Source organism: Nothobranchius furzeri, chromosome 10 (genome assembly GCF_043380555.1).
Source record: "Nothobranchius furzeri strain GRZ-AD chromosome 10, NfurGRZ-RIMD1, whole genome shotgun sequence".
Taxonomy (NCBI): domain Eukaryota; kingdom Metazoa; phylum Chordata; class Actinopteri; order Cyprinodontiformes; family Nothobranchiidae; genus Nothobranchius; species Nothobranchius furzeri.
Window position 1 is genome coordinate 26,009,200 of NC_091750.1, and position 27,095 is coordinate 26,036,294.

Genomic DNA, 27,095 nt, shown 5'->3' on the forward strand with positions numbered 1-27,095 from the left:
TCAGGCTGACCTGCAGCCATCAGAACAAAAACACAAACAGGAAGTCTGGATCCAACAGGACTTTATTTAAATCTGGAACCCAAATGACAACAAAACTGATTTAATTTCACACCAAAACCATTTTTGACGTTTTTATTGAAGCAAAACAAAAAACGGCGTCCTCAGCAGAGACGATTTGTCCCGTCTTCAGTTGTCCAATCAGATGCTGCTTACCTTCAACACCTGCAACTACTCTACCAATAAAACCAGCAGCTGAGCCACTCAATCACCTTTAGACCAGAGTTACAAAAAATACCATAATTTATAAATTAAATCATTTACAGCTCTGAGCAACGGAAACGCAGACCTCAAACGGCTGCAAAGAATCCAAATACCAAAATGTATTCAAGTGGTAAAATCCTCCTCATCGCCACGGAGACGAAGAGCAGCAGCACGTCACGCCGTGTTCTCCGACTTCACAGTGTCCGTTAAAACATCCTGACCCTGATTCTGATCCTCCTGAGGCAGCTCACATGACTCACTAGGTACTTCCTGTTTCACTGTGATGACATCACAGGAAGTCACCTTCTCTTCCTCCATCTTCAAGAAGGTGCCCAGTGGATGCTCAGTCAGCAGCTTGCTGGGTGATGGGGTGACGTCCAAGTAGGACGAGGTCTGAAGAGACAGAGGAGATGTCCACAGTGAGGATGATGATGATGATGAAGGAAAAGGGCGAAAAACAGCAGTCAAACTTACATTTTTGTAATCTTCAAAGCAGGCGGGGTGGAAGTTCTGTGGAGACAAATCAAACACCTGTTTACTTATTTTACTTCCTGTAACCCTAAACCACAACTGAAGGGGTGGAGCCTGACCTTCTCATCAACCCTGATGGCGTTCTTCAGGAACCAGTCCTCTTCTTCCTCAACCCAGTAGGTCTCAAACGATTCCTGGCAGATTTCACACAACTGGGAAAAAGAAAATGGTTCAAGTCAGTCAGGATGAGTCGTTTTACCGGGTCGGCACTAGCAGATCGACACAACGGGTCAGCTTAGTCTCACCTCCCCCACTTGGTCCTTGGCGGCTCTGACACTCTGGAACTCCTTCTCCTTGGCAGCTGCCTGGCTTTTCTGCACCTCCTCTTCATTCTCCTTCTCAAAAAACTGACTCTTGGCCCGTTCCTCCAGGTCAGCGATCTCCTCAAACTCGATCCAGTCCTGCAGAACAGACGATTTGTTTGGATCAGACTGGACTACTTTTCTGGTTTTAAATACACAACACATGTCAGAACCCTTTATCTAAACAGGTCAAGTTGGCATTTGTTCATAGTTACCATGGAGATGTGAACAGCTGCTGTATGCGAACTTACCGTCAGACTGTAGTACCAGCGGCGGTGTGTGACCTTCTTGCTGGCCACCTTCCCGGCGTGGTTCTGTCTGAAGTGCCAGTCCAGGTGGTCTGCGTACATGTCCGTCTGCGCGGTGGTGAAGCGCATGCTACAGAGACAGCACTGGTTCCCCGAGTACAGCTTTGTCACCACGCTCTCGTAGCGCCTGAAACATGAACAAACATGGCAGATGAGATCTGAGGTTGGACCAGAACCCTGGTCCAGTGAGCCATAACGCACTGCTTCATGTGTTCAATGCTGAAACTGGTCAGATCTGGGAAGTCATCCTCCTCCACCTCTGGCTCCTCCTCTTCCTCCTCCTCAGCAGGGGGCGCTGTGGCAACCAGAGTAAATTCTGCACAGAACAAAGAAATCAGCCAGGGGACTAGGTGGCATTGCACTGAGCAAGGGGTCAGCTGACTGACCGCTAGGCGTGGGTGCAGCGTCCACTTGAGACAGCGGTTTAATGATTCCGTTGGAGACGAGTTTAGAGAGCAGGTCGTTAACGTCTACCTGACCGAAGTGGTTCTCTGGAGGAGCCACAGGTTGAGCTGCAAATACAAAGCAACTGTTAGCTTCCTGCTCAGATCAAAGACATCACTTCCTGTTTCAGAAAAGTCTAGGGCTGTGTCTCAATTCAGGGTCTGCATCCTTCGTCGGCCGGTTACGTCACAGCGTCGCGACTAGGCCTGTCCCAATTCGAAGACTCCTTCAAATGCGGTCGACGAATCCGGCCTTCTTTTCGCCTGCATGAAGGATGGGTCCGGTGTATCCTTCAATGGTTTACATTTCCCAAGATCCCTTGTGGGTTGGACGGCAGAACTTTTAAAAACAATGGCGGACAGCGAAGCGAGAGCTGCCGGAGAGGATTACGCATATGTCAGCATAAACTTAAAAACTGTTGGGTTAAGGGCTTTTTGTGACACATGAACGTTATTTTAGTTAGAAATGTTACAGTAAAAGTGCTTGTATTGCGGTCTCGGCTCGTACGTTCGGCCGCTCGGTGTCGTACTTCTCCCGCTACGTTTTCCCTGATTTTAATAGAAGTTTGTATTTTAGGGACAAAACGAGAAAACCACGGACTTTATTAAGCTTAGGGCGGAGATGGATCACATGTTCACTGGAGCTAAGTATTCGGCGGCTGTGGCATGGAGGTACAATAACATCTCATATTTTAAGTTTAGTTTTTTCTGCGAAAAGAATAACCCGTTGTCCTTTTACTCTAGATTTTCTCTTCCTGATTTATTTTTTTTACAAGTTTGTTAAGACTATTCTGGAGAAAATGGGCATCCAGAGGAAGGTGACAGCGATGACCAGCTTCTGGAGCTGATCAGGGAGGACATGAGGCTGCAGAGGGAGGCAGAGCAGCAGAGGGCACAGGAGAGAAGGGAGAACTTTGACAGCTTTTTACTTTGCTAGAAAAAAATGGTTAAGAAAGATTAAACATGTACATATAAAAGAAATATCTAAATAAAATCAGTTCTGCATTAAACTCTTGAATTTTATTTTGGTTTACAAATGAGAATTGTTTACTAGAGGGTATCCGCTGGGTCTTAAAGTCTTAAAAGGTGATAAATGGGTTTTGGTCAAATTAAGACCCTTAGAAAGTATTAAAAACTATTATCTTTGCTCAGGCTCAGCTTGTCGAAAGTATTTTCTCTGAATTAGCTCTCCAACAGTCAAGGAAATGATTAAAAAGCTAAATAAAACTTCGAGCTCCATCGTTTAAAGTTCCTTCTCCCTTCTGCTCGGCGGTTCCACGGTTGCTAGGTGACAGAACATTCGTCGAGGGAGAGGCGGGAGTTCATGAAGGCTAGGCCTGTCCAAATTCACAGCCATTACCATCCGGTCTACTCGGCCGACGGAGGACCCAGCCCACGTCGGCCGAGTAGGCTGGGTCCTTCGAAGGATGCAGACCCTGAATTGAGATACAGTGCATGTCTGTGTTAGACAACTACACCGGTGTTCAGTCCCGGTGGTGCCTGTCGGAGCGCCCCAGGGCAGCTGTGGCAACAGTGTAGCTCATCACCAGGGTGTGAATGATTGTGTTGTAAAGCACCTTGTGGGGTTCTAGGACTCTAGAAGGTGCTATATCTCTCTCTCACACACACACACACACACACACACACACACACACACACACACACACACACACACACACACACACACACACACACACACACACACACACACACACACACACACACACACACACACACACACACACACACAGATGATGGTAACGACTCACTCTGCTGTCCATAAGGCCCAGGGTTCTGGGGCAGGAAGTTCTGGTTCATCATGTTCATCTGAGGATTAAACAGAAACAGACATCAGAACATGAACAGAACCATGTGGACTCAGAACCAGAAGAGGACTAAATGGGCTCACAGGCTGCTGCTGGCCCATGGGGGGTGCCGAGGGGGTGAAGAAGGGTCTAGGAACCGAGTGGCTGAACGGCAGCGGCTGCATGTTGAAGCTTCCTGGCTGTTGCATGTTGGGACCCGTAGGGAACTGAGGGTTCAGAGGGTCCGGGAACCTCTGCGGGCCCATGTTGAAGTTCTGCTGAGAGGGTATGGAGTTGTCGTAGATGGGCGGGGCCATCGGCTGAACGGGGGCCTGAGGATTGTGTTGGACAAACCTGGGCCCCCCCTGCTGGCCAGGGGGATAATCAAAGCCTGCTGGTCCACCATGAAGAGGCCCACTGGGCAGGTCAAACCTGGGACCCGGCTGACCGGGCCCCTCAAACCTCAGGAGACCCATCTGGTTACCGGGGGGCTCAAAGCGGAGAGGCCGCTGTTGCTGGAAGCCCATTGAACCGGGTCCTGCATTGTTGAAGTGTTGTATAGGGCCCTCTAAGGGGCCTGGCCCTAGCAGGGGACCCTCAAATGTGACAGGGGGCTGCGGGTCCATGGGACCCCCAAACCTGACTGGTCCCTGAGGGGACCCATCAAACCTTCCCATCCCATCTCCTCTCACTGGGCCATGAGCCATGTGGTGCCCTTCACAAGACCCAGAGCCGTCAGTGTTCTCCACTTGATAAGGTGGCCCCCCACCATCAAACCTGCTGGGACCTGGATGTTGGGGCCCTTCAAACTGAGGATCATTATAGCACCCAGGGGGGGCACCACCCTCAAACCAGCCAGGCCGGGACCTGGAGGGGCCCATGTGTCCAGGTCCACTGTACCGAGCGGGGGGGTGGTTGGCTTCATGAGGAGGGGTAAGTCCTGGGGAGTCTTCGTGCTGTTGAACAGAGGGCAGCGGGCCCCCGCGAAGCAGAATGGGTTTGTGAGGAGGATGAGAATGGGGGACGTCCAGGGGTCCATCGTCCGAGTGCTCGCTGTTAGGACTCTCAAAGCGTGGGATCGGACTCGAGTCTGCAGTGTCTTTCTGATGGAGAGGGGACAACCGCTCTCGCTCAAAGCGAGGAAGCGGAGCCTCCGGACCAACAGAGCTGGAAGAGTTCCGGTGAACCCCCGTCCCAGAAGGCCCCTCCTGTCTGCGTTGGTCGGCAGAGGTGGGGTACCTCCGCGGAGCATCGTAGCCGCTCTTCTGCTCCTCTCGGTCATCATAGAGCTGGCGCTCCGTCAGCGGTGAGGTCCACTCTCGTTCACCTGGAAACAGGTAAAGAAGTTCTGTGAAATCCTGCTGGTCCCTGAACTCATCACCTCCTTGCCACTGATCTGGCTCACTAAAGCCTGGGGTGCACCGGAGTCGGTCGCCGCATCCCAGAAGCGCCGAGGCACTGAAGACAGGCCCAGTTCCATCTCAAGCGTCGCGGTGTGGCTGTTTGTAACATTATGGAGTATTTTATAACCGACATCATCACACTGAGCAGCTTTACGGTACAAACCCAGCTGCAGTTTTGATAACTTAAGTACTAATGATCTTCAAATATTCTAACAAATAGCGTCCTTACCCACTCTCACAAAACACAACAGCGGGTCTGATCACTTCCCACCTCCTGTTCTCAAGTCCCGCGTGATGTGACTATCGCGTGACTTTCCAAGAAACGCTCAGCGGCGCGTCCGCCTCTGGTGTGCCCCAGGCTTGACCCTGCTGAGAACCTGACCTCTCAACCATCTAAGCAGACTAACGTTTGTCCACGAGATCCAAGAACTTACTGGACTCTCTGGGATCAGCTCTCCTCCTGAAACGGAGACCCTTCAGCTTGGGGAACTCCTTGCCGTGGTTGTAGTCCTCAATCATGGGGGCAAGAGCGGGCCTCGACTCATCGTGTTCTTTACTCCTCCTTTCACCTGTCAATCACGACACATGTCAGTGACACAAACAGAGGACACCTGTCCAGTGGGTCTGTGTTCTCACCTGGCCTGTCCTGGGGCCCTCGGCTGTACCGATGTGATGGAGGGTTCCCGGAAATCAGGTCTGATGTCTTTTCGCCTTGTCCCATTTCTGTGCCATCCTCCTGGGACTCCTGCGTCTCCTCTCCCATGACTCGGTGGTTGACCCGCGTTGTCCTCAGCTTGGACTTGTGTTCATAGTAAGACAACTCTGCGGGGTCCATGGCTTCATGCGGGTGAGACTGAGCAGAGGGGGGCGAGCTCAGCAGGGAACGTTTCTTGACAGGGAACTCTCCTGGTCCCTCCCAACCCTTGGTGCGCTGCTGCTTCTCCTCCTGATACTGAAAGAAGTGTTTAATCTGATGGGCCATGTTCAGGAAGTCCTCCAGGGAAATCTCACCACTCTCCAAACGTCTGCTGGCCTGATGGAACACAAAGAACACAGAGGCAAATCAAACAAGAGAAAACGACCAATGACCAGTCCTGGTCTCCATCTGCAAAGAGAACTTGGTGAACACACCCTTTGCAGAAGGTCCTTCTTGGAGGCAGAGTTGAGAACCTCAGGGATCTGCAGGTTGGCGTCCACACTGAGGCGATGCTTTGGGTTGCGGGGGGTACTGGGTCGGGTCGGGGTGCTGTAGGACTTGTGTCTCTGGGGTCCAGCCTTCGTGTGAGGATCTTCTGATGGTTTAGGGCTGAACACACACAAAACCATTGACTGATTATACAATGGAAGCACCCCCCATGCCGTCTCTCGCTGAACTCAAGTCCAGTGGGCAGTTCCACCCACCGCTATCTTGGCTGCATCACATGCCTCATCACTCCCGGAAACTCCCAGCTGTGAGGCCGAGGGCAGAAGATTGACGACTAACAAACTTAGCCCATGTAGCTACAAGGTAACCGAGCTAACGGAGGTCAGCAGGAGCCTTTAGCCAGCGGCTCTGCTGCTGGCACTGACGGCTCAGATAGCTGCCAACCAAAAGGACACGGCCCTAATTCATAACTTCAAGCTTTAATTACATTGATATGTTGTTGTCACAACGGTAAACTAGATCTATTAAACCTGAGATGCTTTTGTTACCAAGCTGTAAACATGCTCATTTGGTAAAACCAGGTGTCACCAGAACCAACACTACAAACTCACTGTTTGTTCTCCTCCCAGCCGCTCCTCCAGCGATGCGCCTCCTTAGCTTCCTTGCTTCCTCCTTCATGACTGCGTGGAGAGTCTCTGGACTGAGAGTGGTGGTCCTCCACCAGCCTCTTTGGCCTCCTCTCAGATTTGTTTTTCTTGAGCCCGAGGCGTTCGTCCCGGCCTGGCTTGCCGTGCTGCAGGTCACCTGCTCTGATCCTTTGAGGCTTGCCTGGTTTGTGGGACGGGGAAGGGGAGCGGCTCCGGGTTTTGCTCTTAGGTGAGCGCCTGTCCTTTCTCTTGGGGGAGCCAGCGGGTGAACGTGATCGGGTTCGTTTCCTTGCGTGAGTTCGTGCGTTTCCTCCGGTTTTGAAGTCTGGCCTTTCACTGGACTCATTGCGGTCATGTGTGACCACAGAACCATTTACCAGTTTGGTCTTGCTGACCCTTAAGGAGTCTGGTCCCCGGGGAGCCTCCTCCCGATCCTTCTTGTCACTGCAGCGTTTCTTCTTCTGTTCGTCTTCTCTGGACATCCCCGCCTTGTCCTGAGGTCGTTTCTTCAGCCTAGGATCCTTTCTTGGGCCATCTGTGGATTTTTGAAACTTGGCTTCCAGTTGCTTGTTTTGAATGTTGAGACTTCTGGCCAGTGGAGACGGAGACTTGGACTTGTCATCTGAAAAACCCTTCCTCGTCCCAGGTTTGTCCAGCTGGGTGGGTTTCTCTGGCAGTCTCCTTTCAGGAGGAAGAGCAGGGCTCTCCCTCTTTACAGCCAACTGCTCTTTAGGCTGGGGGGCAGCTGGGGGGACGACACGGGTAAGACGGGGGTCTCTGTTGGAAGGTTTAGGGTCAGGCTGAGGCTGGGGGGGGACCCAAGGTCGGACCACAGTATCAGGCTTCGGCAGGCTGCTGGATGCTGTTGGTGCTGGGGAGATGAATCCAGCCTGCAAACACAAAAATAACTGTCAGGTCCAATTGGGTTCCGTCAGACCCAAGCACAAAGCCGTCGGGTCCAGAAGCTGAACCGGACTCGGGTCTAAATGAAACAGACCTGTCCCATCAGCTGTGCTTTGGTCTGCTCCAGCTCCAACTCGATCTTCTTCTGCTGAAGCTCCAGAAGCTGCTTCTGTTTGGCCAGCAGCTGCTGCCGGATCAGCTGCTCCTGGGTCAGGCTGGACTGGCTGATGACCGGAGCTAGCTGGGAAGCGGGCTTAGGGACAGGGGTCACTGCAGGAGGATGGGTGGGGGCTGCCTTTGGAGAGGACGCCTCCTCAGACTGAAGAATAAGAGAAAAAGACTTTAACATTTAGAAATCCTGAAGGTTTTCTTTTAGTCAAAACAAGAATTTAAAAAGATCTGATCATCTTAAGGATTTTCAGCAGCTGCACAAACCCTGAACCATCTCACAGTTAAGGAAGGGGACAGCTTGAGACAACAGCACTTCCACAAGACGACATTTTCCATTTAGATCAGTGAGTCATAGCAACCAGATCTAGTCTCCTGTTCGGATTCAACCATGGAGACCAGCCAGATGTGACCACACACACACACACACACCTGCTTTAAGAACTTGGGGTTGACATGAATGGCGTTGGTGGGCGACGGCAGTGGCTTGATAGGCCAGGCCGGGTCCAGGGAGTTGACCCGGACATCTAGAGCGTACAGCTTCTTCAGAGGGAACACTTCGTCCCATGTGGAGCGCAGCTTGAACAGACTCTTCCTGGTGTTTTCATCTACCTAAAAACAAAGGACACGTCTTGATCCACAACACCTGTTCCTCACTCATTTCCTGGTTTTATGAACAGAACTATGATGTTGGAGCAGCAGGAGGCTTAACAGCAGAGCAATCATTACAAACAGGAAGTGATAAACAGCAACAGAGACAACTGTACCTTTTCAAAGACACAAATAAATGAAGTGATTAGGTTTTTAGCAAACACTGCAAGGTACTCTCCTCCAACATTCTTCACTATGGAATCCACTAAGTACAAAACCGGAAGCTTCTCCATGGTTGGGGCCTGGAGCAAGAGAACTCAACAAGTTTAGAAAACAACAGGGGTTAAAGCAACATTTCAGAACAAATCACAACTTCTAGTCCCATCACATCCAGAGGAAAGGTTAGGAAAGCCAGATTAGTCAGGTAAACGGAAAAAAATTGTCCTTTTTCATGGCTGGATCACAACCCGGCCTGGGAATGTCCAAAAACATCTTCAAATCATCCCATCTGCTCGGATGCTCCGTGGACCAGAATCCTTCCACAAGACAAAAACACAAGAGTCCAAGATCCACCAAGGGTCCAAAACCCGCTGTAATCCTCTAGAAGCGCTTTACCTCCAAAGAGGGCTTTCATCTGGGCCCTCTTTGTACTTTACCCAGACGACTCGGCCCAGTCAGCAGTTTTACCCTTTAGGTTTTTGTTTGAATATAAAAATCTGAAGCTTGAGGACCCATTAGAGGTTAGAACCGGTCTGTGGGCTTTAGGTTGAACGAGCAGTCGGAACGGGCTGCGTCAGTTAACCAGTCATATCAAGAAATTACACCGTAAAGAAAAAAATGACAAAAAGCACATTTCACATTTTTTATTATCAACATTTTAACCATTCAGTCACATTTCAGGAAATCAAGGTTCACGAGTTAATTCATGCAGAGCTGTGCTCGGGTGTCGACACCGTTTAACACATTTCAAACACTGATGTGGTCCGGCTTCAATCAGATCAGAACCAGAGATCAGCTGAAAGGTTCGGTTTCTGCTCTAGCTGCGGGTCTGAACCGTTTTAGAAGTTCTGATCCACTTACCAGATTTATTTACTTTAATGACTTTAACACTACAGAGAAATCAGAGTTAGGAAATATTTAATGTAAACATCAATAAGATTTATTATGACATCTTCAGGACGTCCAGATTTCTAACTGAATAAATGGTAATGTTTCCTTCCTGCTTCTTTGGGACTTAACATTTATTTATGCAAAAGTGAAGCACAGTTTATCTGAAGTTAAACTTAAACACTTGCTATAAATCTAAAATCCGAAAGCCTAACTCCAGGTGTGTCGTCTTACTCTGCAGCTTAACTTTATTAAATGTAAAGTTCAGGCTTGTGAGAACACGCGGAGCCATTAGGTCAGGTTTAAACTACTCCCGTTTGGACCTTCGCGGTTCCTAGCTTCATCTTTCTGCTGACGCAAGGCAGCCACGGTGACGGGAGGGTTTAGCTGCGTCTGGGAAATCCAAACTAAACCAGGTTGTTACGTTATCGGTCCTCAAATGCACAGATAATTTCAGTTATACTTAAAAAAAAAAAAACAAATATATAAACACTCATGAACCCGGGTGTACCGGACCCAGAGGCGTCTGAGCTAACAAACAGCTAGCTTTAGCCTCACTGTCGTTCACCCCAGTGAACTGGAGTGGACCCGAACACTGGTCTGTTGAACCCGAGACCACATCAAGGTAAAACTGCGACGACTTTCGGATACAACATGCCTAATATAAATAACTTATTCTGGTTAAACTAAAGCGACTGGGTTTGTTTCATACAGAGGTGGAGTAAAAAGACGGCGCTGCGCGTTGCCAACAACATGACGGCTAACGCCATGTTAGTTTCCACCACACATTCAGAAGCTGAAATATAAAGTATGCTATATTCATAAAAACCTTGCTTATTTGCGCTTCAATAATTGCGACGATATCCTTGGCGAACTGGACGTTCTCTTCAGCCAGGATAGTGAGCATGTTGATGTGCGGCTTGCTGTTGAACGTCAGGTCTTCCAGAGAGGACTGGTACTCTCGACAGGCGTCTTCCCTCGCCACCGCGTCGTCCATCTTCGAGCTCAGCGACCCGGAGAAACCTACTGCAGTATGATCGGTACCATCACCACTCATCAGCAAAGAGTCCATTAACACATTAGATAACCGTTTTGCCGCAGGTGAGAGAAACTCCGCCGGGTTTGGTTTATTTTTCATCCGCTGTCGAGCCGTTCTGTATCTACTCGGATGACAAGAAAATGGCGACTGAAGGTCTCCTACGTCATAAGAAATAAATTTATAGCTGCCGTTACGTTTGCGTCATGTCATTGGCTGGTTCCAGATGGGCCTCTTCATGCCTCAGAGTTTGATTGGCTCAATGGAGTAACAGACAGAAGAAAGAGCCAATGAGAACGAGGTATTTGGAGGGAACGGTTACATAAGAAACGGGAAACCGTCAGTTTACCCGACACGAGGCTAGCGCGTGGTCTCTCAGCAGCCGGAAGTCAGGCCTGACAGGTCCTTAACTGCACCCCGACTCACCTGGCAGGTTGAACGCCTATTAAGGCAGAACCATAGACGATTTTATTTAAAGGCTAATCTTGATGGTTTATTTCAAACTGGACTTTTCCAAACATATAATAAATCTAGACTGGAACTATATTCCATAAATTTAAAAAAGGAATTTCCGTACAATCCAGCTCAGGACTAGCCTGGCAAGCCAGACTAAATAAATGCATTATTTATTTATTTGCAAAGCAAGAATTTGGTCTAGTTCACTAGGCTAGCCCAGGACAGCAGATCCCTTGTTCATCTCTTCCCATTTCCCTTTCTAGCTGCTGGAACTTCCTGTAATCAGTAAAAGTTATTCTAATGTTTTAAACTCTTGACAGGCAGAAAAAGGTTCCTAACTCAAGGGGTGAACCAGAGCTTTGTGAAACAGAAATGTCTTTGCGTCTTTGGTACCAGCATCCTGTCTTGGAAACCCAGTCTGGTTCTGGTTCTTTGGTCAAATCTAAAAAGACCAATGAGAACTCAATCGGACACTAATTGCAACGGGTCATTCCCAATCAGCTGAATGGAGCGCTGCTCAGGTGCAGTTATGTTTTAAATGTTCTGATGGAAGGAAAGTTCTGAAACACCACATTGAACCTCAGCTGGAATAAAGCCAAACTGAGATTCTGGTATCGTGCACATCATGACAGAGAAAAAAGACTCAGAACCTGCAGATAAAACTTCAGCCTGATCTTTAATGAACCCGAAACACTTTGGGTTAAAACTGAAACTCGCGGCCGTATGGCATCCGTGCCGAAGGAGAACGAATCGTTTCACACAAACTGATTAAAAAACAAAAACACTGTCAGATAGGAAGTCCATGGTTCTCTTTGTGAATCTCTTCCAGGTGAATGTTTCTGAGAGAAGACACTCCACTTTGGATCAGATCTGTTATTCATCCCGTAGTGTTGGCTGCGTCTGATAGGAGGCAGCGATCTGACGCCGGGCCTGATGGGAGATTCTATCAGCAAACAAGCAGCTTTAGAGTTCAGCTTCAGGAATGATTAATGATGAAGCAGATCAACGTCCTTTTCCCATGATGCGCTGCTCCATCCTGACTGTAATCAGGAGAAATGGAACGTGGGTCAAGCTTCAGACGTCCGAGTCGTCGGTGCTGTCGCGGCTGATCTCGATCTGCAGCGAGGGCAGGTGGTCCAGCCGGCTCTTCTTCATCTTGTGGGTCAGTCGGTCCTGTTTCTGTTTGATCATGGCACCCCACATCCTCTGTAGCTTTGAGTCATCCTCCTCCTCCACTTCCCGCTCGCCTTCACCTCGTCTCCTCCTGCTTCCATCCTGCCGACCCGGCGCCGAGGAGAACAGCCCCTCGGAGCGCCCCTGCTCCCGGCGCTTGCTGGGGGCGTCGTCTCCGTTGCTTGAGCCCAGTCTGCTCCACAGGCTACCTGCAGACACAAACAGGAAGTTAAAGTCAGCTCATCTGTGACCTTGTTCACAACTGAAGTGGGTCAGAACCAGGTGAACTCCGGTGATGAGACTTCAGAGCTGAACGTACTCGTCTTTCTGTCTCTGACAGGTTTGGAGTAAACGCTTCTGCTGTCCTGGTTGGCCACACCCAGTCTGCGATGTACATCACTGACAGGCTCTCTGACCGGGGGCGTGTCTTTGGGGGACAATGGGGAAGGGGAGGATCGTTCGTCTGGAGAGTACCGTCTTTTTCCGAGTCGCTGTCGGACATCTGCAGACAGTTCCAGAATCAGAGGGGCCCAAAAGGAACATCTGGATTAACACCAGGATCCACCTGTACCAGCTCACCTGTCTTTCCACTGCTAGCCACAGGGGGGCGCTCTCGGTGCTGAGACGCACCCTGTCGCTTCTCCTCAAGCAGCTGCCGGACATCCGTCACCTTGGCGGGAGACGAGGACTTGGTCCTGCTTTGTGATCCAGAGGCTCCGATCCGGTTCCTGTCAGAGACAAGATTGTTCAGATGGACTTGGATTTGACCCCAAATTCACAGAATCCTGATTCCATGAGAAGTGAGACAAGTAAAAAAAAAAGGTGAGACAGGTGAGCGTCTCTGACCGGATGGTCTTCAGCTGAGTCTCCAGCTCGTCAGCGTACATGGTCATCTTCTTGGTCTTCTTGGGTGATGGTGTGGAGATCATCTTCAGCTCCAGGTCGTAGTCCATCTCATCCGACTCCGACCATGGAGACGGGGAGCGCTCTGCTCTACTGCAAAGCCCTGCCCCCACCGTCCTTGAGTCTCCGCCCCTTTCCTTGTACTCCACTACCCTGTCATCCGAGTCCATGTCCTCGTCTTGGTCCTCCTGCTCTTCTTCCTCCTCCTCCTCCTCCTCTTTGATGGGCTCCTCGGGCAGGTTGACCAGGTCAGCTGAGGGACAGGAAGCAGAGGATTGTGGGTAAGAGGATGAGATAATTAACAGCTGACTGGTGTGCGACGTGATCAAATCAGATGGACAGAAAGCAGTTTCCCTCCTGATAAATAAGAATAATATCCTTTATTTCCTGTAGGTGGTGCGGCTAAACCTGGGTGGTGTGGGGTTGGGGAGGTTAGCTTGGCGCTGCACTGGCAAAATCATCACTGTGGGTCGAACCGCGGTCCGACCAAACGGAGGCCGCCCTCTACGGGGAGCCTGGGCTGCTAACTGGGGACCTTCTCAGTGACCTAGTGGTATCCGCCCTGGGACTTGGAGATCGGGGTTCAAATCCCAGTCGGGTCATACCAAAGACCAACACTGGGACCCAACGCCTCCCTGCTTCACGCTTGGCTTTAAAGGCTTGGATTGGGGGGGTTAAGCCACCAAACAGCCACCGCTCCCCACGGGGATGGGTCAGATGTGGAGATGTAACGTCACCAGAAAGGAAACTGAAATGTAGCCGCTGTCAGTAACTAACACATTTAAAACATTAAAACTGACTAAACGGTTGAAAAAATACAAAAATATCTCCTATTTCTTATCCTTAGAGGTTATTGCTCAGCCTTCTGACAGTCACGCTCACACAGACGAGTTTATTGATGCTCCTCGTTTTTATTTCTGCTGTGAGCCTTAAAATCTCGCCTCACTCCGTCCAGAACTCGTGTTAATGCATTTATACAAGCCGAAGTGTTCATAACTCCATCTCTCTCATGGAGTGAACGTGTGGCGGACATGTTTGTTTACATTTTTGCTGCTGTGTGCCTGAACAGTGGGACAGATAAGTGATGAAGCAAGTTATGCTTACGAACTGATAATAAATATGTTGCTGGTTCCTGTACAATACTGAGAAAACAAATCCTCTTCAGGACGTTCCATTTACATATGAGCCATTTTTAGTAATCCTCAAACTTGTTCATGTCCCTCTTTTTTTTTACAGAACAGAGAAAATTCTGACAGTCACAGAAATAATTACAAAACTCTAAATATGACAAATACAATTTGTTAAATTATAATTAAGCTAAAATAATTAGGAAGCCTTACTGTCATTGTACAACGGTACCATAAAACTCTGTTGGCATCTGAAAGTGTATGATTGCACGGGTTTAGGTGCATTCAGAGTGGTGAATACTTGGGCAAATAAACTAATCTTGAGCCTTGAAAAAACCTTTGCTTTTGGTTGAAAAGAATAATAAGAAAAAAAAACAAATAAACTGTCCAAGATGAGTCAGAACACCTGTCAACAGGTGCGTCTGAGCCACAGGAATCATCTAGCTGCAGAGGCTGTTCAACAGCTTTAGTTTCTGGGTCCATCATGCTTGATTTTAAATATTTCTGTTGAACCACAGTTTAAAAGTGATGTCATGAATTTCACTACGTTTGGATTCATTAGAACTTTTGTTATTTGTACATATTTCAGTGACGGCCGTTCTTTTGTCTTTAATGGGAGGGTATGGGATAACTTGAGAATGAATAAAATTATGAAGCTACCGTATTTTCCAAATTATGAGTCGCACTTTTTTCATAGTCTGGCTGGTCCTGCTGCTTATATACCAAATAATATACACCACGCTGCTGCGGGCCGGCTCCGGACCTGGGGGCCTCATTTATCAAGCTTGCTTACGCACAAAATGAGGACGGAAAACTGCGTGAGCAACTTTCCACGCAAACGTTGGGATTTATGAAAGAAAACTTAGCGAAAAAATGTGCGCAACTTTAAGTTGACTAAGGACCTGGCTTACACACATGTTGGACATGGAGAGCACCTGCAGTGCTGCTGCTGAGAAGGACAAAGTTATGAAATCCTGCAGCATTATCACTTGTACTGCTTCGTTTTCACACAGAACAAGACCCCCCACACGCGCACACACACACACACGCACGCGCGCGCGCGCGCACACACACACGCGCGCGCGCGCACACACGCACGCGCACACACACACACACACACACACACACACACACACACACACACACACACACACCCTGAAGCGGAGAATACGGAATGCAGAATATCAGCAGGGGGACAGATTGAGACAGAATGTCATGCGTCTGTGACAGTGTGTGTCCTGTCACTGTGACCTGATTGATCATGCGCCCCGGCTACTTGGACAAGGGAGATCTCTGTTTGGCTGACTGGTTAGCATGTGTGACTTTCACCTTGGAGTCTAGGGATCGAATCCCTATTGGACCATGTTTTTTATATCCGCCACAGATCTCTCTGAAGAATTCACAACATTGACGGCTTCAGCAACGCTGTGCCACTCCGTGGATTTTCATTATTTGTTTTGCAAAAGCACTTCCTTTCATTTCTCCACCTCACCCACAGGTATCTCAATTTCTGCTTCTGTGAAATTGTGCTTCCTTGATCTGCCTTGATCTACGGTTGCCTTTGGCGGAGCGCTGCAACAAGGCACTTTGCATTGACTATATGGCAGTAAGTGGGTGTGGTGAGGGCGGGATGTGACTAAAAAGCAGCTGAGAACCTTTCTAGATAGTTTCTGATTTATGAAGCGGAGATTGCGTGCAGCTGTGCGTGCTCCATGTTTGATAGATCACAAACCTACTTGGCGTAAGTACTTTTTTTTTTGCTGAGGTTTTAGTAAGGATTCTACGTAATGTTTGATAAATGAGACCCCAGGAATGAGCTCCCCCGTCCCGCTGGGAGGGTTTGAAACACCGCCATCCTCTGCTGGAGATTGTGGTATGCTGCTGCACCCTGATTGTTTATTCTGTTATAGTTAACGGGACTTGTCTTGCAATGTGAAATGCTTGGTCACAGATTTTGTAAGAAAAATAATAAAATTTCACCCCAAAAATGCGACTTATATATGTTTTTTTCCTTCATTATACATTTTATGGCTGATTCGATTTATACTCCGAAAATACGGTAATAATCCTAAATATATTGACTACATTACATGATTTTTTTCCCACGTGTTCGTCATCCAGAGCACATCAACTTCTCTGTTAGTTCCTTTTATGATAATTATCCCAGCCCATTCGCTTTCTTTGTAGCACAACTTTATTGACACTTTATAAATAAGAATGATGCACAAACCGGAATCATCACAGCTGCTAAAAAAAACAAATGCCCTTTTTTTTTTTACCTTTTAAGTAAAATTAGGATCCGGGGCTTTTCAGAAAACATCCCGACCCCGTGGTGCTGCAATACAGCCCTCGGGGAATCTGAAGGCTGCGAAGTAGGAGCGACAGGTAGGTGGTATGCCCGGCTCTGAAAGGCGTTGATCAGAATTTGCAGATACATTTTTTTCTCCATGGAGATTGGCCGCTCATTCACTGAGAATCATATTTAGGAATTAAAATATAAAGATTTGAGCAAATCCAGGAAGAACTGACGGTACCGGTTCCAACCGATGCTCGATGCCCAACCCTACACTGACTGATCAAAGGAACCCCGACATGTTGAATGACTAGCCTGGCCTGCCAGACTCGTCCTCTGTTTAATTCTGCACAGAGAGAGTCTGGTAACTCACAGGCAGAGTGGCACATGGGGGGCGGGACTAGCCAGCTCAAAAATAACCAATCAGGAAAAAGACGGAAATGCAGACTGTACCGCGTGACGCTGTAGTTTTTTAGCTGTGGTCAAAAATAGCGTCTGACAACGGAGAAGACATCTTTCTTTAGAAGAAAGGCTTTTAGCACTTCTACTTGTTGTGGTTTTAAAGACATGTCCAAGTCACTTGGAACAGAGGAAAGAGCCGCAGCGAACTCCACTTCAGTCGCCATGTTAATTACAAACTTGGCGTTGTGGTGTGTGACGTACACTACTCAGCGCTGATTGGCTCGGTTAGAATTCTCAGGGGGCGGGGTCATTTGAATAGGAGAGTTCCCAGATCCTTTCTCTGTGCAGAATTAACCAGAGGAGGAGTCTGGCAGGCCAGGCTAGGGAATGACCTCTACGCGTGAATGCCTTAATCAGCCGATTTAGACTCCATGATAAAAACCACGTTTCAATTTCATCAGCTCTATTGTGTTGTTACCTGAGTGTCGGTGTGTGTATGGAGGTGTGTGTCCCATGCTGTCTCCAATCAGAGGTTTCTTGCTCTTGATGACGTCTCTTTGTATGCGGCGGTTGTGATACCTCCTCTTCCTGGAAACACACACACACACACACACACACACACACACACACACACACACACACACACACACACACACACACACACACACACACACACACACACACACACACACACACACACACACACACAACTCATCATCTACACAGGATTACAGACACCAGACTCATCAAGGGCGGTGGGTCCCGGGTCAGTCCGGAAGAGTTAGAAATCCTGACTACAAGATTCAGCTGTGCTGGTCGGTCTAGCCACGCTCCATTGTAGACTCAGCAAGTCTACCGTTGGCCAATCAGCGCACTCTACGTTTGCTTGGTGGGCTTAGCACCAGAGTAGTGAGGGAGAAAAACTACAAAGATGGCATCAGCTCAGAACAAATGGCTTTGGCATTAACTTTGGACTATTTACTACTCGTCTTTGCAGCAAAATCGGCCGGTGGGCAACTTTAATATATATTTGATCTTGCGGGCCAAATAAAAATAGACTGCGACCCAAATTTGGTCCTGAGGGCCTTAGTTTGGCACCTGTGGTCTAAAGAAACAAATATGATTTTGTAGTTCAAACAGAAATGCTAAATCGTCGTCGTCGTCTTCCTCCGCTTATCCGGGTCCGGGTCGCGGGGGCAGCATCCCAACTAGGGAGCTCCAGACTGTCCTCTCCCAGGCCACCTCCACCAGCTCCTCCGGCAGGACCCCAAGGCATTCCCGGACCATATTGGAGATGTAACCTCTCCAATGTGTCCTGGGTCGATCCGGGGGCCTCCCCAGGGAGGCATCCTGACCAGATGCCCAAACCACCTCAACTGACTCCTTTCGATCCGGAGGAGCAGCGGTTCTACTCCGAGTCCCTCCCGAATGTCAGAGCTCCTCACCCTATCTCTAAGGCTGAGCCCGGCCACCCTACGGAGGAAACTCATTTCGGCCGCTTGTATCCGCGATCTCATTCTTTCGGCCATTACCCAAAGCTCATGACCATAGGTGAGGATTGGGACGTAGATCGACCGGTAAATCGAGAGCCACGACAGATCGGCTCAGCGTCCGCATCACTGCAGACCCTGAACCAATCCACCTGTCGATCTCCCGATCCCTCCTACCCTCACTCGTGAACAAGACCCCAAGATACTTAAACTCCTCCACTTGAGGTAGGACCTCTCTCCCGACCCGGAGTTGGCAAGCCATCATTTTCCGGTCGAGAGCCATGGTCTCAGATTTGGAGGTGCTGATCCTCATCCCAGCCGCTTCACACTCGGCCACAAACCTACCCAACAAGAGCTGAAGGTCAGAGCTGGATGAAGCTAGGAGGACCACATCATCCGCAAAAAGCAGAGACGAGATTCTCCTGCCACCAAACTCGACACACTCCACACCACGGCTGCGCCTAGAAATTCTGTCCATAAAGGTAATGAACAGAACCGGTGACAAAGGGCAGCCCTGGTGGAGTCCAACCCTCACCGGGAACAGGTCCGACTTACTACCGGCTATGTGGACCAAACTCACGCTCCTCTGGTAAAGGGACTGAATGGCCCTTAACAGAAAGCCACCCACCACATACACCTGGAGCGTCCCCCACAGGGTGCCCCTGGGGACACGGTCACAAGCCTTCTCCAAATCCACAAAACACATGTGGATTGGTTGGGCAAACTCCCATGCCCCCTCCATCACCCTTGCAATGGTATAGAGCTGGCCCACAGTTCCACGGCCAGGACGAAAACCACATTGCTCCTCTTCAATCTGAGATTCAACTATCGATCGGACCCTCCTCTCCAGTACCTTGGAGTAGACCTTTCCAGGGAGGCTGAGGAGTGTGATCCCCCTATAGTTGACTACAAAGTCTATCATCGACCTGCGACCTAGGCTGCCCTGGTACCAAGTGTACTGATGGGTATCCTTATGTTCGAACATGGTGTTCGTTATGGCCAAACTGCAGCTTGCACAGAAGTCCAATAATGAAACACCACTCGAGTTCAGATCAGGTGGGTGTTCCTCCCAATCACACCCCTCCAGGTCAAGCTGTCATTGCCCACGTGAGCATTGAAGTCCCCCAGCAGGACAATGGAGTCCCCTGATGGAGCACTATCTAGCACTCGTCCCAGGGACTCCAAAAAGGGTGGGTACTCTGAACTGATATTTGGTCCATAAGCACAAACAACAGTCAGGACCCATTCCCCAACCCGAAGACGCAGGGAAGCTACCCTCTCGTCCCCTGGGGTAAACCCCAACACACAGGCAGAGAGTCTTGGGGCTAACAAAAACGCCAACCCCAGCCCTCCCCCTCTCACCCAGAGCCACTTCAGCAAAGGAGAGTGTCCACCCCCTCTCAAGGACTTGGGTTCCAGAGCCAATGCTATGTGTCGAGATGAGTCCGACTATATCTAGCCGGTATCGCTCAACCTCTGCCACAAGCTCCTGCTCCTTCCCCGCCAGCGAGGTACGTTCCATGTCCCAAAAACCAGTTTCCTTGTCCGGGGATCGGACCGCCAAGGCTCCCGTCTTGGTCTGCCACCCGATCCACACTGCACCGGACCCTTCATGTTCCTCCTGCGGGTGGTGGGTCCACAGTTGGATGAGCCCATGTATCCGGTTCGGGCTGGGCCCGGCCGGGCCCCATGGGCGAAAGCCCGGCCACCAGGCGCTCGCTCACGGGCCACAACCCCAGGCCTGGCTCCAGGGTGGGAACCCGGTAACCCTCCGGGCCGGGTACTCCGACTCTTTGAATTTACATCCATGAAAGATCCTCTGAACTGTTCTTTGTCTCACCCTTCACCTAAGACCAATTTGTCATAGGAGACCCTACCAGGGGCACAAAGTGCCCCAGACAACATAGCTCCTAGGATCATTAGGGCACTCAAACTCCTCCACCACGATAAGGTGACGGTTCTAGGAGGAGAGCAATGCTAAATATGTTTGTTTATATTTGAGAACATTACCTGGTGTCCGGTTGAAACTGGTATTGTTTCACGAGTATTCACATTGGTTTTCTCAGTAAAAGAAAATTTAAACATTGATATATTCTGCTTTTAGTTACTGACAAAATCGGTATCAGCAAGTCAGGTTTTTCTCCAGAATGGTGCACGCCCAGTTAAAACAGCCTCATACGAACGTATCCTTTACAGGTTGAGTAATAAAGGGGTGGCACGGCACCATCCTGGGAATCATTCAGGTCAAATACTCATGCTTTGTGACCCTCGGTGTTTGATGATTCCAGGATTTCTGACTCTTATCATTTATTGTTCAGTCCTTATTGTTGTACCTGTTATCATTGTTGTTACTAATATTGTTATTACAGTCATTGTTATTTTCCTTGATTATGATTGTTCTGCAGTTCCTGAGGCCGTTTTTGTTCTGTAAAGATTATGTTTGTTTTGTGTCGTGTACCGAGAGAACTTTCAATAAAAACTTGATTCATTAAAAAAAATGAATATACTCACCAGGAGTTACTGAGGATTCCCTTCATGCCTCCATAGTTGGGGTTTCCATACTTCATGTAGTACCTGCTGCGGCGAGCCGCTCCCAGCTCCTTCTTATCATCTGGACACAAACGTGAGATAATTCAGACATCGTGTGACTCCAGCTCCCGGACCGACCATCAGACCCGTTTAACTCCTGCACAGAGGCGCTTCTAACCCTCAGTACTGATGCAGGGTTTACAGATTACAACAGGAACCTGGTAGTCACACAAACTCACAGGTAACAGAGGGATTCACGAGTGGAACCAGAACCAGGTTCAGCTCAGGTGTTTGACCAGCAGATAAATCAAATGACCTGCACTTGTATAGCGCCTCTCAGAGTAAGGACTCCAGTGTATCATTCATCCATTCACACACTGATGGTGATAAGCTACAATGTAGCCACAGCTGCCCTGGGGCGCACTGACAAGAGGTGAGGCTGCCGAGCACAGGCGCCACCGGTCCCTCCGACCACCACCAGCAGGGAGCGCCACAGCCTGTTCTTGTTGGATCTCAGCTGGAGCCCTTCTCTGTTTCTGAGGCTTTTCTCTGAAATCAAGTACTTTAATTTCAGACTTCATCATCATGCTTTATTTATATAGCACATTCCACCACCCTCAAAGGGAGCCCAAGGCGCTGAACAGGAAAAGTTACAAAGATAAAAAGTGGTAGCAAGTCATGAAAGCACTGAAAACAAATAAAAACATTCATTCATTCAAACTTTATTTCAGACATGGGAAATGTCCATAACAAGAATAAAATAAAAGGAAAAACACATTCTAATTACAAACCATATAGGCAGTTGTTCCAATGTTTAAAAAGGACTGAGGAGTACCTCGTGTCACTGTAAGTTAAAGATGACAGCGCTCTAACAACAGCGTTAGCTGACAAACTCAGTCGGCAGATGAATTTATACATGAAGAGCCTCAGAAGCGCATGAAAAGTAGGGATGTTACTCACAACAAACATACGACTTGCAGAGGTCCATCTAGGGAGCTTCATGAGGATTCTAAAAGCATCCTGATAAGCCACGTGAAGCTTCTTCATTACTACCTCACTATAGTTGCACCACAAGTGGGCTGTATAGGGAGGAGTACAAAAGGAACGACAGAGGGACACTTTAACAGGATCTGAGCACATACCAAAGTTACGTGCCAGAGTGTTAGCCTGCATGTACAGCTTACCGCATTGCCTCTTAATATCCTCATCATCACAGAGGTCGCTTCTTAAAATGTGCCCCAAATAGTTTACTTTGCTTACCACTTCCAGGACCTGATTTGTTAAGTTAAAAGATGGAAAGTTAAGCTTCAGGTCCCCTTTAGTAGCAGCAATCATAACCACACTCTTTTTAGGGTTAAACAGGATGTCAAATTGCTCACCATACCCAGCACATGCCCTGAGCAGCTGCTGCAGGCCTGCGCTATAGGGAGACGTGAGGACTAGGTCATCTGCATATATTAGATGATTTACCAGTCGGTCACCCACCAAGCATCCAGTCTTACCGTTATCATTCAGAGTAACAGACAGCTCGTCAAGGTACAAGTTAAAAAGGACAGGAGACAGAATCCCGCCTTGTCTGACTCCATTCGATACAGAGAAAGGTTCAGACACTTCTGTCCCCCACTTTACCTGCATCAGTTGATGAGAGTACCAGAAGTGCAAAATCCTAACTAGGTAAGAAGGGACCCCTCTGTTTTGTAGCTTGATGAATAATTTCTGATGGTTGACTCTGTCAAAGGCCTTAGAGGCGTCTAAAAAGCACATAAAAACAGAAGTATGTAATTGCTTACAGTTTCTTTTAAAGCGTAGATACACAAGTCAGTACTAAGTTTACCTTTAAAACCAAACTGATTCTCTGTCGTAGTTATAAAACTTTGCAGTCTTTCCAGCAAAATATGCTCAAACACCTTGGACAACACACTTGCCATAGCAATAGGCCTGTAGTTATCAATACAGGCGATTTTTCCAGTTTTCTCTTTGACTATAGGGACTAAGAGAACAGATAACATATGGCCAGGCAAGATTCCATGCTTCAAAAAGCCGGTAAAGCACAATGAAAGTAACACCTGAGCTCTACAGCTAGCGTACTTCATGTGCTCTGCTGATAATTGATCAGGGCCGCAAGCTTTGTTTAATGACATTTTCTCTATAGCGAGACAGACTTCATCAGCTCTGACAATCATACCATGATTGTAGTCAATGTTGCCAACATTGAACCTTTCACTGTTTACACAGTTAAAAATCCTACTAAAGTGATTCCTCCAGGCTTCTACAATGTTCTTGTCTCCTGAAACCCCATTTATAGATGCGGGTAGCAGCTGCTTACTGATACAGGAGCGTTTTAACTCCTTCCAGAACACCAAAACGTTATTAATCTTTAGTTTGTTCGCTAAGGAGTTCGCTCGCATTGTTTCCTCATTCCTTTTAATATAGCGAACAGCATTCTTGAACTTAACGTTCGCAGCTTTCTTAGACTCCAATATTCAACCGGATTTTGGTTTACCAGCAGCTGCCCAGGCTTTATAGGCTGCTCTGGACTCAGCATGTAACGCATAAGCATGCTCACTCCATCCCGGAAGCGGTTTAAATTTTGTTGATCCTTTTTGGCAGAGGAGCTCGCTGGCAATAATCAAGCTGTCCACAATATTTTGATACAGAGTGCATAAGTGCAGCCTGTGCTCCATTTGTTCCCAGTTGACATCTTTACACTGTAACGTTTCTTTGTGGACATTAACAGATCTCAGACTACAATCTGACAGTAAGTAATATTTCCTAATATCCTCGACTGACACTTTAGCCCAAGTCAGCTTCTCTGTGTGTGAGGGGCTCTGGTGTTGGAGCAGCACAGGCAATGTTTCACAGTTTACCACTATGGAAACAGGGATGTGATCAGTTGTTGCCAGGGAGTATAAGATTTCCACCCTGGATATGCATTCATGTGCATCCTCAGTGCATATACAGCGATCAAGCCAGGAAGTTGAGTGCCATGCCTCACTGACATACGTGTGGCTGTCTGCTGGCAGTATCTCTTTGCTAGTTAAAACCAAGTTATTATTTACACAAAACTGAATCAGATGTTGCCCAAAGGTGGAGCGAGTGTCTGAAATGTCAGCATTCATATCATCAACGATAAAAACACAATTAAACTCACACTGACTGATAAATGAGCTTAAAAATCAAAGTTTCGCCAGATATTCATCTTCATTCTGCTGACTCTCATATGGCATATAAATATTTAAGATCATGAATGCCTTGTCATCCATAACAATCATCCATTACTGCTATGCACCAGTCCACATTTAGCCTGACAACAGAAATAAAAGGATCATAATCCTTGTGCCAGAGGATGGCCACGCCTCCAGGTATCCTTCCTTGAATAATTCCAGATGACAGATCAGTAGTGGACTCCCCAGTACCAAAAAATTGCAGTGAAAAGAGTTTAACCGATCCAGGTTCTGTATAGAGCTCCGGGAGTTGACGTCACTTCTCCCGGCATGCAACAGTTCAAATCGAAACGGCGCCATCTTGGCAGGTAGAAGCCGGCAGCTGGACTATTTGTTATTGTCAGAAAACTCAATCAGACAGGAAATATGGTAGATTCCTGTTGTGCCCCAGGATGCAGAACAGACACGGACGACATAAGGAATGAGCCATCTACAGGATTCCCCAAGATCCGGAGCGCCGCAAACGTTGGATGATTGTAATAAAACGCGCTAGTGACCGGGCTAAAATGAAACTGGGATCCTGAGAGTAAAGGTTTCACTTATGCAGCGACCGCTTCATATCAGGTACTTAAACCAACGTTTCCTCAACTGTGTATGGTGTTTATTTTAAATGCTTTTATTACGATTCTTAGTGGGCTTCCTAAACTTATTTTGGCGTGGCTTTTTCTGTCTTATTACTCACAGCAACAAGTAAACATCACGTAAAACGTTGCCTCGTGAGTTCTGAGTGCTGCCGTTTACGTGTTTTATGATCACAGCAATTAACCGGCTAAGCTGCATTTAATTTTTAAGCAATGGTTGATCAATTGTCAGATCACACATAAAAAGCACTTTGGATTGCTATTATCTGTCTCACCGAGACAGCTCTCAGACAGATCCTGAGACGCTCCTGCCTGACATTTTTATTTTATTCACGGAAAAAAAATCAGACTAGTGATTTCTCTTGGTGTTCAGTTTATACATTCAAACAGCACAGCACTCTATTTAAACTACTTACATGTAAATCTGTTATTTGTCCATCCATCCATCCATTTTCATCCGCGTATCCAGAGTCGGGTTGCGGGGGCAGTAGCGTCGAGAGGCCCAGACTTCCCTCTCCCCAGCCGCCGGAGCCAGCTCCTCCGGGTAAATCCCAAGGGATTCCCCGGCCAGGTCCGGTAAGAAGTCCGCTCCAACAGCTTCTGGCGTCGGAGCGGGCAGTAGCGTCGAGTCCCAGACTTCCCTCTCCCCAGCCGCTGCCTCCTCCGGGGGAATCCCAAGGGGTTCCCCGGCTAGGTCTGGTAAGACGTCTGCTCCGACAGCTTCTAGCGTTTTTAAAAAGTATCCCAGGGGCACGGTAAGGGTCGGAGTTTTTTAGTCTATTTAATTTCTGACTATATAAAACGATTTCTTCGGTTTTAAAGAGTGAAGTAAACTCCGACGAAGTAAAATCCAAGCTGATCCCGTTCACGTTCATGGTTAAGATCCGTGTTTGTTTAGCTTTTTACCTGCCAAAATGGCGTCCACTAACTGAGAGTCACGTGGGGTCCGGAGCTCCATAGGCAGCATTGTCTCTTGCAGACCTAAAATGTCAACATCTTCCAAAAGTTTATCAACAACAATACGACGTGCCCTATCCCCAGCCCTGTTACCAAGGCGCAGGCCACGGGAGTTGTATGACACAATTCTCATGCTTTACTGGGTGCTTCCTGAGTAAGTGGCTCCCCACTGGGCCCACCCGCAGCTCCATCTGCAGCCACAGCTCTGCACTTCTCATAGAAACGCCTCACGAAGGTTCCTTCAGGCCACAGTTGAGGATCATACAGTTCAGATAGGGATGGGTACCTTTGACATTTGAATCGATCCGGTACTAATTCCCAGTACCTATGAATCGATACCGGTACTTAACGGTACCAGTTTTCGATACTTTTGAGTGTTTATTATTTTAATTCTCTTTTATAATTAAATATATATTTTTCTCAATATATAACAATATTTGATAAATATCACAATAAATAACATTCAACTGTTTGTATTTTATAAACTGATAATTAAACTGAAGCAAACATCTTTACTGTGAACTAAATTTACTGTGTATCTTCATTCATTTTGTCGTCTTTTTTCATTTGATTTTTCCTACTGGGAAGTTAGAATTTCCGAGGAGAAAGCGAACGCACCATTAGCTGATAACAATGGTAGTAGGGCTGCAACAAACGATTATTTGGGTAATCAATGAATCGGATGGGGTCTCGACACGATTACAGGTGCTGGCCAGTAAATTAGAATATCATCAAAAGGTTGAAAATATTTCAGTAATTCCATTCAAAACGTGAAACTTGTACATTATATTTATGCAATGCACACAGACCAATGTATTTCCAATGTTCATTACATTTAAATTTGATATTCATAAGTGACAACTAATGAAAACTCCAAATTTGGTATCTCAAAAAATTAGAATATTCTGAAAAGGCTGAATATAGAAGACACCTGCTGCCACTCTAATCAGCTGATTTACTCAAAACACCTGCAAAGGCCTTTAAAAGGTCCCTCAGTCTTGTTTTGAAGGCACCACAATCATGGGGAAGACTTCTGACTTAACAGCTGTCCAAAAGACAATCATTGACACCTTGCACAAGGAGGGCAAGACACAAAAGGTGATTGCTAAAGAAGCTGGCTGTTCGCAGAGCTCTGTGTCCAAGCACATTAACAGACAGGCGAAGGGACGGAAAAAATGTGGTAGAAAAAAGTGTACAAGCTCTAGGGATAACCGCACCCTGCAGAGAATTGTGACGACAAACCCATTCAAAAATGTGGGGGAGATCCACAAAGAGTGGACTGCAGCTGGAGTCAGCGCTTCAAGAACCACC

General features: G+C 47.8%; 2 protein-coding genes across 2 annotated transcripts in view; both read right to left on the reverse strand.

The window, feature by feature from the left end:
• Nucleotides 1-44: 44 nt before the first annotated feature.
• Nucleotides 45-10,821, reverse strand: pcf11 (PCF11 cleavage and polyadenylation factor subunit). The gene is made up of 17 exons (XM_015976474.3): nucleotides 10,443-10,821; nucleotides 8,683-8,808; nucleotides 8,348-8,527; nucleotides 7,842-8,066; nucleotides 6,809-7,734; nucleotides 6,185-6,359; nucleotides 5,690-6,086; nucleotides 5,488-5,622; nucleotides 3,755-4,977; nucleotides 3,615-3,672; nucleotides 1,789-1,914; nucleotides 1,604-1,718; nucleotides 1,346-1,529; nucleotides 1,038-1,193; nucleotides 852-944; nucleotides 736-771; nucleotides 45-654 (listed from the first exon to the last, which is right to left on the reverse strand). The coding sequence occupies exons 1-17, from the start codon at nucleotides 10,749-10,751 to the stop codon at nucleotides 436-438; spliced, it is 4,683 nt and encodes a 1,560-aa protein (XP_015831960.3). The 5' UTR covers nucleotides 10,752-10,821; the 3' UTR covers nucleotides 45-435.
• Nucleotides 10,822-11,762: 941 nt separating this feature from the next.
• The window catches only part of ncbp3 (nuclear cap binding subunit 3), a 32,350-nt gene continuing 17,017 nt past the window's right edge, over nucleotides 11,763-27,095 (reverse strand). Inside the window, exons 8-13 of the mRNA XM_015976475.3 lie at nucleotides 21,005-21,104; nucleotides 17,482-17,591; nucleotides 13,125-13,434; nucleotides 12,858-13,006; nucleotides 12,598-12,780; nucleotides 11,763-12,487 (exon numbers count right to left, since the gene is read on the reverse strand). Coding sequence (XP_015831961.3) covers nucleotides 12,180-12,487; nucleotides 12,598-12,780; nucleotides 12,858-13,006; nucleotides 13,125-13,434; nucleotides 17,482-17,591; nucleotides 21,005-21,104 — 1,160 coding nt within the window. The 3' untranslated portion in view covers nucleotides 11,763-12,179. The remainder of the gene's footprint in view (nucleotides 12,488-12,597; nucleotides 12,781-12,857; nucleotides 13,007-13,124; nucleotides 13,435-17,481; nucleotides 17,592-21,004; nucleotides 21,105-27,095) is intronic.

Coding starts and splice junctions, on each gene's coding strand:
- pcf11 (XM_015976474.3), bottom strand. CDS start 10,751: ATGAAAAATAAACCAAACCCGGCGGAGTTTCTCTCACCTGCGGCAAAA. Junction 8,528..8,682: donor TTATTTGTGTCTTTGAAAAG/GTACAGTTGTCT, acceptor CTTTGTTTTTAG/GTAGATGAAAACACCAGGAA. Junction 3,673..3,754: donor CCATGGGCCAGCAGCAGCCT/GTGAGCCCATTT, acceptor TTTAATCCTCAG/ATGAACATGATGAACCAGAA.